The sequence below is a fragment of the Betta splendens genome, chromosome 2, assembly GCF_900634795.4.
Source record: "Betta splendens chromosome 2, fBetSpl5.4, whole genome shotgun sequence".
NCBI lineage: Eukaryota > Metazoa > Chordata > Actinopteri > Anabantiformes > Osphronemidae > Betta > Betta splendens.
Window position 1 is genome coordinate 22,393,937 of NC_040882.2, and position 16,565 is coordinate 22,410,501.

At 51.5% G+C, this 16,565-nt stretch overlaps 1 protein-coding gene across 1 annotated transcript in view; it reads left to right on the forward strand.

The window, feature by feature from the left end:
• The first annotated feature begins 299 nt into the window (after positions 1 to 299).
• Positions 300 to 16,565, forward strand: part of pcdh7b (protocadherin 7b) — an 89,888-nt gene continuing 73,622 nt past the window's right edge. Inside the window, 1 exon segment of the mRNA XM_029139415.2 lies at positions 300 to 4,338. Coding sequence (XP_028995248.1) covers positions 1,264 to 4,338 — 3,075 coding nt within the window. The 5' untranslated portion in view covers positions 300 to 1,263.

Here is a 16,565-nt window from a genome sequence, read left to right on the forward strand (position 1 = left end):
AAACTACCATTTTAACGATACCCGAGGTATCGTACCAATGATCATTGATTCGCACACACATGAGCCACGACCGGAGGAATTACCGGTGAACACATCCACGCTAACGCCCCCCCCCCCCCCCCCCCCCCCCCCAGGCTTCTGTCCATTCTCGTCTAATATTGTGGGTTATACTCTAAATCCATCGATCAAGACCAGAGTCCGACCCTGTTTACGTGCGCTGCTGGGGGAGAAGCCACCGGAGCAGGGGGTGGAGAGAAGGAGTGTGTGTGTGTGTGTGTGTGTGTGAGAGAGAGGGAGAGAGAGAGAGAGAGAGAGAGAGAGAGAGACGAACTGCAATATCATTTGTGAATCCCTCTCAGTGCTGCAGATAGGGGCTGCCAACACATGCGGCGCGTCTGCAGGTGAGGGAACAGGCTGAATTTGCCGGACACACCGAAGAAACCAGCGAACGCCTCCTCAAACCTGCGTCGGATTTACATTTTGCAATGTTTCCGCATGTTTTTTCTGTCTAACAGAACCCTCGCTTTTCATCGGGTTCTGCGTTGTGGAGTTGACTCTTAAGAGGAGAGGAGGAAAAAAAAAAACACAACTACAGGCTACTGTCTGCTGGTCGCAAGTGACTTGGAGGAAGAGAGCAGAACGGGCGGCCGGACAGGTAATTCGCTTCATATTCACACCCTCGTGCCCGGACTTGACGCGCTGTCAAGATCCCGCTGCATGATGAGTTTGGAAACTGCGCGGGCACGTAAATGATCCTCTGACATACGTGGACGTATCGTCGGGCAGCGGGATCCTGCAGCCCGAGAGCTTCCAACCGCAAGCTGCGAGTGAACGACGCTCGTGGACGTTTCCCCCCCCCTTTTTGGCGATGCGCCGCTCGGACTGTAACATTTTGGCTCCGACGCGCACGGAATCCACATAGTCGGTGAGCGACGCCGCCCGGAGCGCACGGAGTCTCCCCGCTGTGCCTTTATTATCGCCGCGGTGTGCTGTAGTAGAACAAGGGGGGAACGCAACTCACACCCAGAGCCGCAGGAGGAGACGCGGGGAGGAGAGGGACGCGTGTGCACTTGCCGCTTTTTCACTGCAGCAGGAGCGATGTAGGAAGTCGTCCGGAGGATGAAGTGTCGCGCGTTACAAAACCGAGGGCTGTGCTCTTAACGAATCGACGCCTCCTCTCCACATTCGGACTTTCTGTCAGTGATTAAATCATTCCTTGGCACGTTTTCAAACATAACTGGACATTTTTTTCAGGGGAGAACCATGAGGACTACTGGTGCAGTGGACTATTTGTACTATTGCGTGCTCATCCTGCAGCTCGTGCATCAGCCCGCAGCCAAGCAAGTGCTCCGGTACCGCTTGGCTGAGGAGGGACCCGCCGACATCCGAGTCGGCAACGTAGCCGGCGACCTGGGCATCGTCGCGGGGTCCGGCGAGGTGACGTTCACGCTGGAATCCGGCTCCGATTTTTTCAAAATAGACAACATCACAGGTGAGCTCACCACCAACGAAAGGCGGATAGACCGTGAGAAACTGCAGCAGTGCCAAATGATATTTGATGAAAACGAGTGTTTTATAGATTTTGAAGTGTCAGTCATCGGACCGGCCCAGAGCTGGGTCGACCTCTTTGAGGGAAAAGTCATTATATTAGATATCAACGACAACACTCCCTCGTTCCCTTCTCCTGTCCTGACACTTTCTGTGGAGGAGAACAGACCCATTGGAACCCTTTATCTGCTGCCCACAGCCACAGACCGAGATTTTGGCAGAAATGGAATAGAGAGATATGAGCTTATCCAGGACAATGGGGAGAACTCAAGACGTCTGGGCTCCTCTGGGGATTCGTACTCAGGCAAGAGGAGATTTGAGGAAGGCGCGAGCAGGAGCAGCGTCTTTGAACTGCAAGTTGCTGACACCACTGACGGAGAGAAGCAGCCTCAGCTCATCATTAAAGGGGCCCTTGATAGGGAACAGAGAGACTCCTATGAGCTCACGCTGCGCGTTCGGGATGGAGGAGACCCTCCGCGCTCCTCCCAGGCCATACTGAGGGTGATGATCACCGACGTGAATGACAACAGCCCCCGCTTCGAGAAGAGCGTGTACGAAGCCGACCTGCCGGAAAACAGCTCCCCCGGCGCCCCCATACTGCAGCTCAAAGCGGCCGACGCCGACGTGGGGGTCAACGGCCAGATCGAGTACGTGTTCGGGGCCGCCACCGAGTCGGTGAGGAGGCTGCTGAGGCTGGACGAGAGCACGGGGTGGCTGAGCGTGTTGCACCGGATTGACCGCGAGGAGGTGACCCAGCTGAGGTTCACGGTGATGGCCCGCGACCGGGGCCAGCCACCGAAAATGGACAAGGCCACTGTGGTGTTGAACATCAAGGACGAGAACGACAACGTCCCCGCCATTGAGATACGGAAAATCGGCCGCATCTTCTTGAAAGACGGGATAGCGAACGTGGCGGAGGACGTGGTGGTGGACACGCCCATCGCTCTAGTGCAGGTGTCAGACCGTGACCAGGGGGAGAACGGTATCGTGACCTGCACTGTAGTCGGGGATGTGCCCTTTCAGCTGAAACCGGCCAGTGAAATGGAGGGCGAGCAGAACAAAAAGAAGTATTTCCTCCACACATCTGCGCCGCTGGACTACGAGGCCACACAGGAATACAACGTGGTCATAGTGGCCGTGGACTCAGGAAGCCCCAGTCTGGCAAGTAATAACTCTCTTATTGTCAAAGTGGGCGACACTAACGACAACCCTCCCATCTTCAGCCAGAATATAGTAGAGGTGTCGTTTCCAGAAAACAATGCCCCCGGTGAGAGGGTGACAACAGTGGCAGCCATTGACGCAGATAGCGGGAAGAACGCTGAAATAGCCTATTCCCTTGACTCATCAGTAAATGGGATTTTCTCTATCGATGCAGACAGTGGAGACATCCGTGTAAACACCATTCTGGATAGAGAGCATACAGAGCGCTACGAATTCAAAGTGATAGCCAAAGATAAGGGCATAAACACCCTTCAGGGCTCCGCAACAGTGGTCGTCCTTGTGGCCGATAAGAACGACAATGAACCAAAGTTCATGCAGGACGTGTTCACCTTCTATGTCAAAGAAAACCTTGAGCCAAACAGCCCAGTTGGCATGGTTACAGTCATTGATGCAGATAAAGGCCAAAATGCACAGATGAGTCTTTTCATCGAAGAAGAGGAGGACATCTTCTCCATTGAGAATGACACTGGGACTATTTTCTCCACCTTGTCCTTCGACCGGGAGCAGAAAACCACGTACACCTTCCGCGTCAAGGCCGTGGATGGCGGCGAACCCCCGCGCTCCGCCACCGCTACGGTGTCCCTCTTTGTCATGGACGAGAACGACAACGCGCCCACGGTCACGTTCCCCATCAACAGCTCCTACACCCTTCTCCCCCCCTCCAGCAACGTCAGAACGGTGGTGCGAACCGTCCTGGCCACTGACAGCGACACCGGCATCAACGCCGACATCACCTTCAGCATCATCGGGGGAAACCCCTTCAAGCTGTTCGAGATCGACGGCGGCACCGGGGTCATTTCGCTGGTGGGCAAACTGGAGCAGAAGCACTACGGCCTCCACCGGCTGGTGGTGCAGGTGAACGACAGCGGGCAGCCGTCGCAGAGCACCACCACGTTGGTCCACGTGTACGTGAACGAGACAGTCTCCAACTCCACTGTCGTGGAGACCCAGGTGGCCAAGAGCCTGAGCACGTCCCTCAATACCAACATCGCAGGCGACCCCAACTATGACCTCAGCAAGCAGCGGCTGAGCATCGTGATCGGGGTGGTTTCCGGCATCATGACCGTCATCCTCATTATCCTCGTGGTTGTCATGGCCCGCTACTGTCGGCCCAAGAACAAGAACGGCTACGAGGCCGGCAAGAAGGACCACGAGGACTTCTTCACGCCGCAGCAGCACGACAAGTCCAAGAAGCCCAAGAAAGATAAGAAGAAGCAGAAGTCCAAACAGCCGCTGTACAGCAGCATCGTCACCGTGGAGGCCTCCAAGCCCAACGGGCAGCGCTACGACGGCGTCAACGAGAAGCTGTCGGACAGCCCAGGCATGGGCCGCTACCGCTCGGTCAACGGAGGGCCCGGAAGCCCAGACCTGGCCCGCCACTACAAGTCCAGTTCGCCTCTACCCACTGTACAGCTTCACCCGCAGTCCCCGACCGCGGGGAAAAAGCACCAGGCCGTTCAGGACCTGCCCCCTGCCAATACCTTTGTTGGCACCGGAGATAACATTTCCCTTGGATCTGACCACTGCTCTGAATACAGCAGCCAGACCATCAACAAGTACAACAAACAGGTAAGAAGACGCATCTCCATGTTCTCCCCCCTCCACCACTCTTAACTGTCTTCTGCTTCTTCCTCTTAGTGTTCTCTCCACCATAATGCTTTCTGACAGGGCTAGTCTCAGTAGTCTTGTTGCCTTTATGGTGCTAATGTGTGTCAAGTTGGAGGCATTGATCTGTTTTGGTTTGGAGTGCCATTCACATGTAATATTGAAAAGGGAAGAGGAAGGTTTAGATTAGCACAGGAACGGATGGATGTCGGGCCGATGCGTCCGCCCGCCGCGTTTCTCTCTGCGCCCCGTGTGTTCCGGTGCTACTCTGGCTTCGCTTTGCGTTGTTTGATGCCGGAGGGGAGCGGGGAGGCAGGTGCGCCGGCCGCGCCGGCCGCGCCGCCGTTAGCCGTGTCGCGGCCTGCCCTGCCCTCCCTCCGTCTGCGACGAGGCCGCCTTTTGTTCTTGCGAAAGGGCGAGAGATAAAGAGCAGGGAGGTGGAAGTAGGTTAAACACAGCAAAAAATGGCTTAGTGCGATTTCTGAGTGACTCTTATTGATTCGAGCTGAGGAGGAGATCGCTTTACGATTCTTCAACACTTTGCATCAGTTTATTGACGTACGGAAGACAGGACTGTTTTTTGTATCACCTCTGACTCTGAGCTTCTGCTTCTTCATTATATTTCATAAGCAAATGGATGCACGCCGCCGCCTACCTGCTTCCCCTCTTCCCTCTCCTCTAACTCGGCTTGCCTCCCTTCTGTTTTTGCTTCTCAGCTCTTTTACACTTAGTTAATCTTTTTTTTTTTTTTGTGCATTTGTAGGGGAAAAACAGGCGTAGGTGGCATGACGTGTTTCCACATCAAATCCCAGGGAATGTGTGCTTTTATCAAGCGGGGCTTTTTATATTTTTGGCAGTTTTTTTGCACGGTTAGGAGCAGCAACACCGAAAAACAAAGTTAATACATAATGAAGTCAGCTGATTTGCATTTTCTGAAACAACCAGCCCACTGTTTTATGTGTTTTATATGGCAGCCTAATGAATTATTAATCTTTGTTTTACTCGGTGTCAGCAGCTTCTCCTTTAGAAATCTGAAGCGCTGTTGTTCCTCCTTGTTGCTCTCTCCTCTCCCTCCCTCACCTCCGCTACACGTTCACGCTCTTCTTTCCTCAACCCGCCGCCGCCTCTCGTCCCTTCCAGCCTCTCCTCCGGCCCTCGCGGCACCGACTCCCTCCGCCCTCCGCGGCGCTCGCCGCCTCGCCTTTCTTCCTCTCCCTCTTGCAGCGGTTTCCTTTTTTAATCTCGCCTCTCATCTCTCTCTCCGCACCGTCTTCTCCCCTCCAATCGTTGCACTCCCCTTTTACCCGTCTCCCGTCTCCCGTCCCCTCCCCTGCTCTGTCTCTAACAGCTTTTAATACGTTGTATTCACTGAGCTGCTTCTCGGAGTGTGAGGAGTGCTGTTGCTTTCGGATGTCTCCTGCATAATTAAAAGGGCACTCTATTTGCTGTTGTGGCAGCACCATGTATTGTGTGTCACTATGCACCACTTATATAATTATATATTTACCCTCTATAATAACACTGCGGTAACTTCTACGGACGTGACATTTGGACCATGCCGCGCAATAGACAAAAGATCATTTTCTTGTGACGTCGGCTTATTTTAGACACTTCAGCAGCACTAAAATAGCAGAGGCGCTGTCAAGTAACCAGAGAAGTATTTAACATACAACAGCCGACGCGTATTCAAGTTGCCTTCTCTGTCCCGTGGGCTCGGGAAATTACCGTTGATGCATTCATTTGAGGTGAATAGGGCGCAACTTAATGGCTGCACGAGGGAGCTAATTGAAGAGGAGATATGCGTCCGTGTTGCTCCAATTATAGCATTAAACAAGTGCACGGTCCAAGATTTATTAAATATATTACAGTGGCGCGTTCTGTTGCCAGGTACATTCGGTGCTGCTGCAGGCAAAGACGTACTAAATCCCCCGGTTCTCACGTTACCTTCGACCGCAAATGAGCTGAGCTGGTTTAGGATTCATGACAAGCGGCGACAAGCGATATTATTTGGGTGTTATCGCACACATGCGCTCACACGCCCTCCTCCCCACGCCCCGCTCTGCGTCTGTGGGAAGAGACAGGCGCAGGCACAGGAAAGGCGGGCGCTGTTTGCGGCGGCACAGAATGGGCCCCACTGTTTCACAGGGGACGGAGGACGGCGCTGACCGCTATCGGGTTCCTTCCTCCTCTCCCTCGTCGCCTGCCTCATTCCGGCACAGGCGAACCTGCCCGGGCAGGTAACCAGGCAACTGAGCGGGTTTATCAGCGAGGTGAGCCTTGCTTTTCAGCCCGTCACCCACTGCGCCCCCCCCGTGCCCCGCGTCCAAGCTTTGCGTCTTGAAGGCTGGTGAGTAGTGTGTGCACTTAACAGGATACTTAACTTTATTACTTTTGGCAGCGGCTCCTTTCTTGTCCAGTGCCAGCAAAATAATGCCGTCCGACCATAATGTAGTGAGAAATGAAATCACTTAGGTGCCGAATTATCGCGAGCCATCGGCCGTTGTTTTATCATGGCGCTTCAAAGCGGCGCTCGTGCCCAGGTGGATCACTTTTAATCAGCGTTGAGCGGCTGCAGCTTGTGCTCGGCGCTCGCGGCAGCGCGGCCCCTCAGGGTAGGCCCCGGCCCGCGCGCTTACACCGGGTTATCCGCCTCGGGGCCGAGGCGGGAGGCGTAGCTGGACATAACCCGCCTCCCCCCCCGGGGTTCACCCCCCGCGCTCCAGCCAGCTGTTTCTCCCCGGCCTTCGCGGAGCTGCAACCTCTACGGCACAATCTGCCACGCTCGCGCAGGATAAATGATACGGCCATGCAAATGGAGGTCAGCGGGACGGTGTTGATAGTCAAAGCATAGGATGTGATTGCCCTTCAAGCTTCAGGCCCATCAGGAAACCAATATGAAAATACTGCCTTTTGCCTCTGGCCTCATTTGTTTAACCTACAAATGTAGCTGCCTAAACACCTACTGTATCAAAAGCCACAAGCAAACTAATTGAAAGTTACAAAGCCTCGGTGACCCGGTGTCTTCAGCTATAATGACTTCATTGTCCGGGCCTAAGAGCTTTTATTTCCTTAGCATTCATCACCACTCGTGTTCTGCAGGCAACAAAGTCCCTTGATGGCTCTTGTGTGATTTTATCTGTAAAACGAGTGAGCCAGTCAGTCACTCATTGAGCTCAATGAGGTAATTACTTGATAAGAGGTTCCACAGGAGCTTTAACGTGTTTGGTCACACCCCGCCCCTCCGCGGGTCGCCGATCCAGGTCAGCTCATGTCGGGGGCGAAACGGGCTTTCGCTAGATTTGAATTTCGGCAGGAGAGGGAAGGAAATGTGCGGCGCAGAGCAGCAGCAACTTCGCTGAGGCTTCAAGGAACGTCGCCAGGGGTGAGAAGAGGTGACGAATAACACAATCTGGAAATCTTATGTTTGCTAAGAAATAAGATTACGTGCAACGCGCTGTTTGTTTACCGTCACGTTATTATTAGTGCTCGTCCCTTTGTGAGGAGCGGCGCAGCACAAGCTGTGGCTAATTTTATAAAATTAGTTTTGGATCTGTTACGGCTTAATACAATCTATTACTGCTCGGGCCTTTGTTGTTTATGTTCTGAGAGGGAAAAGGAGGGGGTAAGAGAGCACAGTAATACTCATGAAATTGCAGTGGGCAGCATTTATTGGTGTAATTTGGTTTGGTGATTTGAATGCATTCACTCTAAGGCAATTACTAATCTAAGGATTAGACTTACCTGATGCGCAGTCAGGAATGGTGCAGGCTGAGACAACTGGCTGGCTGCTGCTCCATATGGGACTCTTCCTCAGCCTCATCATCTCATGTGATGATGACGACAGGGAAAGGTGGGTTAAGGGCGCGAGGGAAGACACAGACGAGCGTTCTGAGCCGCCCGCCGTCTTGATTGCTCTCCACGCTGCTGATTGTAAGTGGCAGCAGTCGAGGACGCCGCCCTCTTCTCGCCGCTCCTTTCAATTTGACGTGGTTGAAGACGGGACTTCATTTCATTCCGGATCGCATTAGATGGGGCTCGCCGGGACGAGGCGCGTTCGCACGTGCCGATTCCTTTGCCGTTGCACCATCAATCATCGCGTATTTACTACGTTGCGGGCTCGTTTGTGGAAGCGCTTGTTAGGAGGAGTGCGTACAGCGAATTGACTTTTACGAGGCTCCCAAGGTCTGATGTGCTGCAACCAGCCTCGTTTCCCGCTTCCGCTCTGCAAGTGAGAACCAGCCAAATGAGTGCATCACTCCCAACCTTGGAGCGGTTCTCCATCAACGAGCGGATTGCGGCGCGGATCAGACGCGAGGCTCGTTGTTTGTGAGACTAACAGACAAAACAATAGTTTGTGTACTGTGACACTGGTACCTCATCAAAACTGTAAGAATGTCTGGCAGAGGCAGCCTTGTAATAATGTGATTTTCTTGTTGTTTTGCAGCAAAGGTCACGGCCCATTTGTTGTCTTGATGCTGATTCGAACAGGTGGCAGATGGGTCCTTTTGTTCCTGTGGCTTCTTTTTTTTGCTCTATTCACTGATGAGCAAAGTTTTTTGCTTCATTCACACGCGTGCATCCTCTCACTGTTGAGGAAACGTATCAAATGAATCAGTGGACTCGCTCTGTGACGCCGTTGTCGCGGGTCCCGGGTGTCAAGGGAACCGCCGGCGCTGTCCGCGTCGCCGCCACCCCTCCAGCCTTGGCATCGCCCGCGCCGTCGCGTCCGGCCTTCGTGGAAATGAGAATACGAGGCGTGAAAGCCGGCCACGCGGGCCCATAATTCACCCGTGCGTGGCACCTTTTTGCTCTGGCACCCGGCTGTAAATCTCCATTGTAGCTTGTTTATGGAGCGGAGCAAAAAGACACTGTAACTGACACGTGGCGAAGGAAGCCGTCAGACTAAGCACAGCGACGGGCGGGCGAGCACAACAGGCGTCGGCGGAGGAAAAGCTAAGTTCAGCGTTGTAATTGGAGCACATTTAATAGGTACAATCTTCACCCGGGGTTCAGGTTCACATTGATTTTTTAAGGCTCTGACAACACGCACCTCCTCCATCTGTCTTTGCACGTATGCTTTGCGACTTCCTCTTTTGTATTGAGAAACTGCTCAAATATTAAGATGCGCCGAAATCTCCTGACTGGATGAGACACATTAAAAAATGTCCTGGATAAATAATGCACCAGAAACCACTGATTCCAAAGGATCCCGTTTTATTTGCAGGCAGCAGTCACACGTATCTGCTAAGCAGTAGCGGGGTATAATGGATAAGACTTGACTTGAGGAGGGGAGGAATAGGACAGCTTGACTGCTTCTATTAGCCCTGTTTTGGTGCGGCTCCCACCATGTGGCCCCCAAATGAGATTATATGTGTATGAAACAGGAGGTAGAGCACTCACCAGCCATCCATCAAAGCCTGGGGGGACCTGTGTTAAAGTTTGTGCGTGTGTACTCAGCGGGTACACTCGCTGTGGCGATGCACGTGTGAATGTGTGAGGGTGTGATAAAGTGTGTGTGGGTGTACAGTACGAGTGTGTGTGTGTGTGTGTGTGTGTGTGAGCGAACAGGGCCTCCACACTTCAGCCTCTCCATCATCCCGCACGGCGACATGCCTGAGAGGGTTTCAATATCCTGCGTGTGTGTGTGTGTGCGTCGGTGCCGCTGTGTTTACTCAAGGAATGCAGTTCATTATATTTGTATGTGTGTCTGGTTATTACATACAGTCTCCACACACACGCGTGCAGAGGCAGATGGAGCCCGAAGGCTGGAGCAATACTTTATTCTCAACAGTTAAAAACCCACGGTGTGTGTGTGAGAGAGAGAGAGAGAGAGAGAGAGAGAGAGAGAGACGTGACAACTTCTCCCCACTCTCGGTAATCGCAAGCGCCCCCGAGCGTGGCACCGGGAGCCCCTCCTCCGCCCCCAGCCGGGCCACTTATTGGACACTGCAGCGTCCGAGACGTTTGCTTTCACCTCACTCTGTTTGCACATGCACACGCTGTCTGTAGATAAGTGCAAAAATAAGCTGAAATATTCATTAGCGGAGCGCCGGCAGGGGCAGGGGGAGCGCCGGTATCGATGAGGCCTTACCTGGCAGAGAGCAGGCTATTAGCTGGGCCCGATAAATCTTGTCAGAGGCTGGAAGAGTCTGGCTGATTGCTGAAGAATGAAGGTCACGGGGCAGCTGGAGTTACGAGCGGCCTCGCAAGGTAACTGCTATCAAATCAGCTGAAATATGAAGTCCAGCAGGCTTTTTTTTTCTTCAAAATGCTAATTTTTCAATTTGCCTCTTTCCCGGTGTGTACCCTGCTCCGCTCACTCTTTTCCTACGCTGCTTACACAGATGTAGGATTCAATTAAAATGTGAATGGGGTTAGAGCCTTGGTGCAGCTTGTGATCACTGTCAGGCAGATGATGACAGTAATGCGCAGTGTCTAAGAGTTCCTACGTAATGCTGATAGATTGAGTTTTCTGAAAGCGTTTCCAGTAATTTTGTGCCTTGTATTTAGTTGTCAGTGATTTAATGTTATAAAGCCAAGAACGGACAAAGAATCCTCCAGACACCATAAAAAGCAAGGAAGCCTCAGATCCATCATGTGATTGTATCCTGGTCGTGCCAAAGCATTATTTAGGCCGACGCGGCTGCTCAGCTACTCCTGACAGTGTTATTTTTTAAGCAGAAATGCCAGATAATTAATCATTAACTGCTTTAATAAGATTTTTAACCTCCCGGTTCTAATATTCCTGCCAGACGAGCTGACCAATCAGAACAGAGTGTGCTCCAGGTGAGGGGAACCTCTACAATGGGCCCCTTCAGACAGAGGCTGAACAAAGATATTGTATGAAGGCGTTATTTTTCACAGTTATCTATTATACGTAGAAACACCTGGGTTTTCATTGTTGGTTAGACCAAACCAGACATTTACATTTGTTATCTGGGACTCCTGGGAATAATGAGGGCATTTTCCTCTGTTGTATGACATTTTTTACACTGAGCAACCAGAATCAGATACGGTTAGAAGGCAGAAGGAAAATGACTGTCAGCTGCGTTCATATTAAAAAGCAAACGGTTGCATTTGTACGATTCCCTGATGAATAATATGACCTTACTGGAGAACTTAATCAAAATTAAGCAATGGAGCAATTTTAAAGACAAGTTCATGAAACGTAATCTGGACTGAATTGCGGTTAAGGAGCTGGTTAAAGTCTGGCTCTGTGTATTATGTTGCTAGAATCAGTGGTACTGTATAGTGTCTGACACCAGCGCTCATATGCTGTATATTCCCATAAGCCTGCCCCAGTTGCCCTGCAATATAAAGTGGAGATGAATGTAACGCGGGCTTTAGGCAGACAAATTCTGCTGTGGATTGAGGAGCTCCAGACATTTAATATGGTTTCAGATATTGATTTGCGGCACCTTGCCCTATAGCCTGTTTATTATCTAGCTTTGGTTTCACCTTTTTACTCTTTTCTCACAGTATCTCAGGAGATGAAGTCCTCCTCCTTCATCCTCCCCCAATCTTCCCAGCAACAATGTTCTGAGTAACAACTACAAATAGTCAATCAAACTGGCCACTGGCGAAGAACGCGGCGGCCATTTTGGTTCAGCGAATCAGCGAGTGCACCCAGGTGCTTGAATAACAAGGCGCTGCGAGCCGTGGCTTTTGCCCGCTTCGCTGCGGTGATGGAGGGATGTAATCACGACTCAAAGACGGGTCTTTGACACGGTTCATTTAGGCTGAGGTGGTCCGGCGCTTGAACACTTGTGACACAGAGCGGATTCGGCGTCGGGAGGTGCCTCGAGGTGGAGCTGGTAAAAATGGGGAATCTTGTTCCATTTGTTACTATTTAGTTTGCTCATTGATGAGGTCTGGGATTGAGCGAAGCAAAGGACATCAATCAAATTGGCACATGTGGGGGCGGTGAAATTATTAGAGTAATGGTAAACAAGGTGCTAAAGTTTTCTTTAAACCCAGCGTTCGCTTAATAAGCCTCACTTAACGTCAGATCCGTCACTTTTAATCTGTCTGTGCTGATATATTAATAACACACTTGCTCGCGAGGAGGCCTACTGCTGGGAACATAAGTGCATGGAGCCAGCCTGCGGCACAGCGACCGGCTCTGGTGACCTAGGAGGAGCTCGTAGCAGCTTTGACGAGCGGCTAAGTACCGGCGTGTGCGCGCTGGAGATTCTCGGCTGGACCCAGGCGAGGCGGGGACTCTTACTTTCTGTGTAATCACCGCCGGAGTTCTGCGGGCGGCGCCGCAAATGTTTGAGTAGCACAGATGACTTTCCCCCCGTGAAGCCGAGAGCGGGCGTTCGTCTGATGTCCACGCAAATGTGCCCGACGAGCAAAAAAAAGGAAGACAAAATGCTCTCCCGCCTTTTACTTCCTTTACACATCGGTAAGATTTACGTGAGGGTGTGTGCGCACTCTATTGAACCCCCCTGAATGAGCTTTTCTTTGCCGAGGCGTTCTCGTTTCCCAGTGAACCGGGGACATGACATGACAATTGGAGACCTTGTAATGTAGGTTTTAAAATGCCAGCATTTTCTGTGCCAGTGTGGTTTTGTTTGAACACGGAGGCATTTTGGCGAGGGTCCTCAGTCGCCGGTTAAAGCGTATGCCTGTGTTTGCTCAGGAATCCTTGGTGGGCTATCTATTGTTACTATGGCAATGTACCTTCACCTAACTCTCCCCCACCCACTGCAACCTCCCTTCCGTGGCCATATGCCTGGAGTTGTGTTTTTTTTTTCCACCGCTCTCTCATCTCGCTTGTACCCGGTAATTCAGACGCATCGCTGCCATATGCAGAGCTGAGGGGCACGTCTTCTCTGAAAAAGTCGCGGCACTCCAACAGCTTTGGCCGGGAGTTGGATGAGGCGTGAGAACGCCATGTTCCACTAAACCCCTTTGATAAAGCCACCTGGGCAAATGGGGAGCATTTCAAAGCTGAAGGTCCCTGAACGCCGCGTTGGCAGTTGTTGCTTTACTACGATGGGCTCATCTCTTCCCTGTGTCACGGCTCCTTAGGGATCCGTAATTTACCGCCCTCCCCACTTTGAGCACTTGATTCACGAGATCAAATTAAACAGTGAGAGAACATTAGCGGCTGAACAATGCTTTGCCTTTCAACACAGGGCCAGCGTTTTAGCTCTCGGTTTAACTATTTCCTGGGATTCCTGCCTGGGAAAGGAGCTCGACAACCCTCTGAGGAGGTTCCCAATGAGGCCGATACTTTTGTGACGTAGGAGAGATATGATGTGGATAAACAAAAAGATGTGAGTCACATATTCACCTCTAGTGAACAAGCGCGACACGCCTTACAAGGGCAAGTGTACTATTGATGTCATGCCTCACAATGGAAACCTCGGGTTTTCACATAGTCCTCTGTATCAAATAGCCATGAATCAAAAAGACAGATGAAACAAGTCCTCTACATTTCCCGGCATAACTGAGACGACTGAATAGCAATGAATCCATTCAGGCAGATTAAAGGAGCTGGTGTCAAGGATCGAAAAAAAAAAAAAGGAGCAATGTTGTATAAATACAGTAGGAAATGGAGTGACTGATGAGGTGTGTGGACTGGAATGCAGAGCGCTCCTTCGTATTTGAAGGTATGTTGGCCACTCTAGCAGTTAAGACACAAGCATGAGTGACAAGAATGTCCTTTAAATGTGTGCGCGTGAACCTTCCAAGGCCTCGGCAGACGTTTTTTCTGCCACGGCCTTTGATGTGCGGCGGGGACACAACACGCGGTGGCTCCTTGATTACTAGCCTCCGTGTTTCTGCAGACTTGGTGTCAAAGCCCTTAATGAACACGGGGCGACGTGTGTGTTTGTGTGTGTGTGTGTCTCACACTGCCGACTTGGCCCAGCCTGTTTAGCTATTGGTGAGACTGTGTTTCCGGGAGGCCAAGGAGGACCAGGTAACCAGGTACATTCGCATCATTTTCACATCCCTCGAGCCGTTGAAGCTCATTAACACCAGCCGGGCTCTCGTGTGTTTTTCCTGCGCGAGCTAGCGCTGAAGACGCCCTCCGTCCCCTCCCACGGCCGCGCTTATCGCTTTACGGCGCGATCAGAGTAAAGCATTGTGGGAACGGGCGGCGAGCGCCTCACGTGTTTACCGCGCGTCGGCACAATGACAACACGAAAAGCGACAGCGCCGGGAGGAGGCCCTTTGTGCGGCACGAGCCGATGTACCGAGAGGGAGTGACAAGGTTTGAAGAATTGGCAAACAGTGCTTGCTGGAAGGCTTCCTTGGGGCTTGGGTACCTTTGGAATCATGTGCGAATGCAGAGGAGTGTGAATGAAAAATAGCTGTGTGATCCTGCCATGTTGCTTCTGTCGAGAATGCGTGATTTTTTTATTTTGCTCTCGCTCTCTGCCTCCCTCCCACCGCTCGCTGTCATCTTCATCATCTGCCCCTCAAAGCTCGCTTTCTCCCCCCCTCTCTCTCTCTCTCTGCTTCTCATCATCTCTGTTTTAACACTCCATTCTCTCACCAGTCTCCCCTCCTCCATCTTCTCGCTGTCTCTCGTTCTCACCCTCCTATCCTCCTCCTCCTCTGTTCTTCAAGCTTAGCGGTCGTGGTTATTTAAGGCTTAGAATCCATAAAACCCGCCTTAGGTGTGTTTGCTTTTGTTACTTTCCCAAAATTGGTGCACGGACCGCCGCATTGTTCGCTGTTGATCCTGGTTCAGCCGCGGCCCGTCAGTGGGGAGTTTCATGTGGTTTAGCGGCGACTTAAGCCGAGGTGGAGCCCCGAGATCCCATCAGCGGGTTTTAAGTAGAGGAGCTGCAACTTAGCGGGGAAGTTAGGAAGCCAATCTGTGGATGGCTGTCGCTGCTGCCCTCAAAGCTGTCAGGAGAGCCTCCCCACAGAGCCGCACTGCTATTTACAGCAACACATGTAATTGTGAGAAATATGTGAAACTGATGAATTCTGACATCATGTTTCCTATAAAACGAGTGTGAGGACATTTGTTTCCGCGGATGCATCATACGTAGAAGCTCTACGGGCACTGGAGACGTATTTTTGTCTTTCTGGAATAGCAGCAGTTGGGTTTTTTTTTCTTTTTCTTACTGTGACACAAACTAAAAACAGTCACAGCATGATCCCTCCTGCACAACATCTGTCCCAGATTGCACTACCCTTCCTAATTAAACCCTGTTTACCTCAACAGTCTTAAAGCAGACTACCGACTAATTATTAGGCACTAGCTCCTCAAAGCCCTGTTTAAATCTCTCCCGCTGATGAGAGTGCTGCTGTTGGAGCTGGGAAGCCAACATTAGAAATGAGACAGGAACCCCCCCCCCCCCCCCCCCCCCCCCCCCCCCCCCCCCCACCCCCCCACCCCCCAACCTCCTCCCCAACCCCCCTCCAGCGTCCCATCTTTGACGACGACCAAGTCACCACCAGATTATATTGGTGTTTCACAGTGAAATAAAAAAAAACTTTAATTAATGCCTGGGAAAAGCTCTGATCAGTGCTTAAACATTGTTTTTGTATATTCCACGGAAGTCGGTATAAAAAGAGGGGGAAAAAAGTGAATCTAGAACTTGAGGCAATTTCCAATCATACATTTTTAATGTTTATTCCGCTGTTTCTTAATTAAATCCATGCATCAGAATATAGTACAAAGCCTAGTATCAAAAGAGGGATTCGAGGGGTGGGGAGAGGAGGGGAGTAGACAAATTTATAATGCATAATTTCCCAGGGAATATCCATGGGGGATTTTCATTTTTTGAAAGAGATTTTCATGACTTTTTAGCGGCGTTATGTGTTTGCCTTGTGGGTTTGGGAAGGCGGGGGCTGCAGGCCTGCTGGGGAGCGTAAGCACAGAACACTCTCAGTCACTGCGCGTGTGAAATATATTGGATGGTTATCTGAAGCGGGGGTCACCTCACAAAGACACATTTTAATGATTTTAGACCTAGTTTAACAGACTCCCTGCAAACACACGCCTTCCTTCACAGACCCACACACACACACAGTCAGTGAATTATCCTGGGCAGCAGCCTGATTCAATTAGTAGGAGGTGAGGAGCAGAGAGATGAGGGTCACACTTGCCATTCCAGCCCAAATGGAGATGCTTCCTGGGAGACCCAGCTTGTCTCTAAATTTGGCAGCTCCTGGGTCGTTGTTTCATCACGGCCGCAGAATTGCTCCGGGGCTCGCTGAGA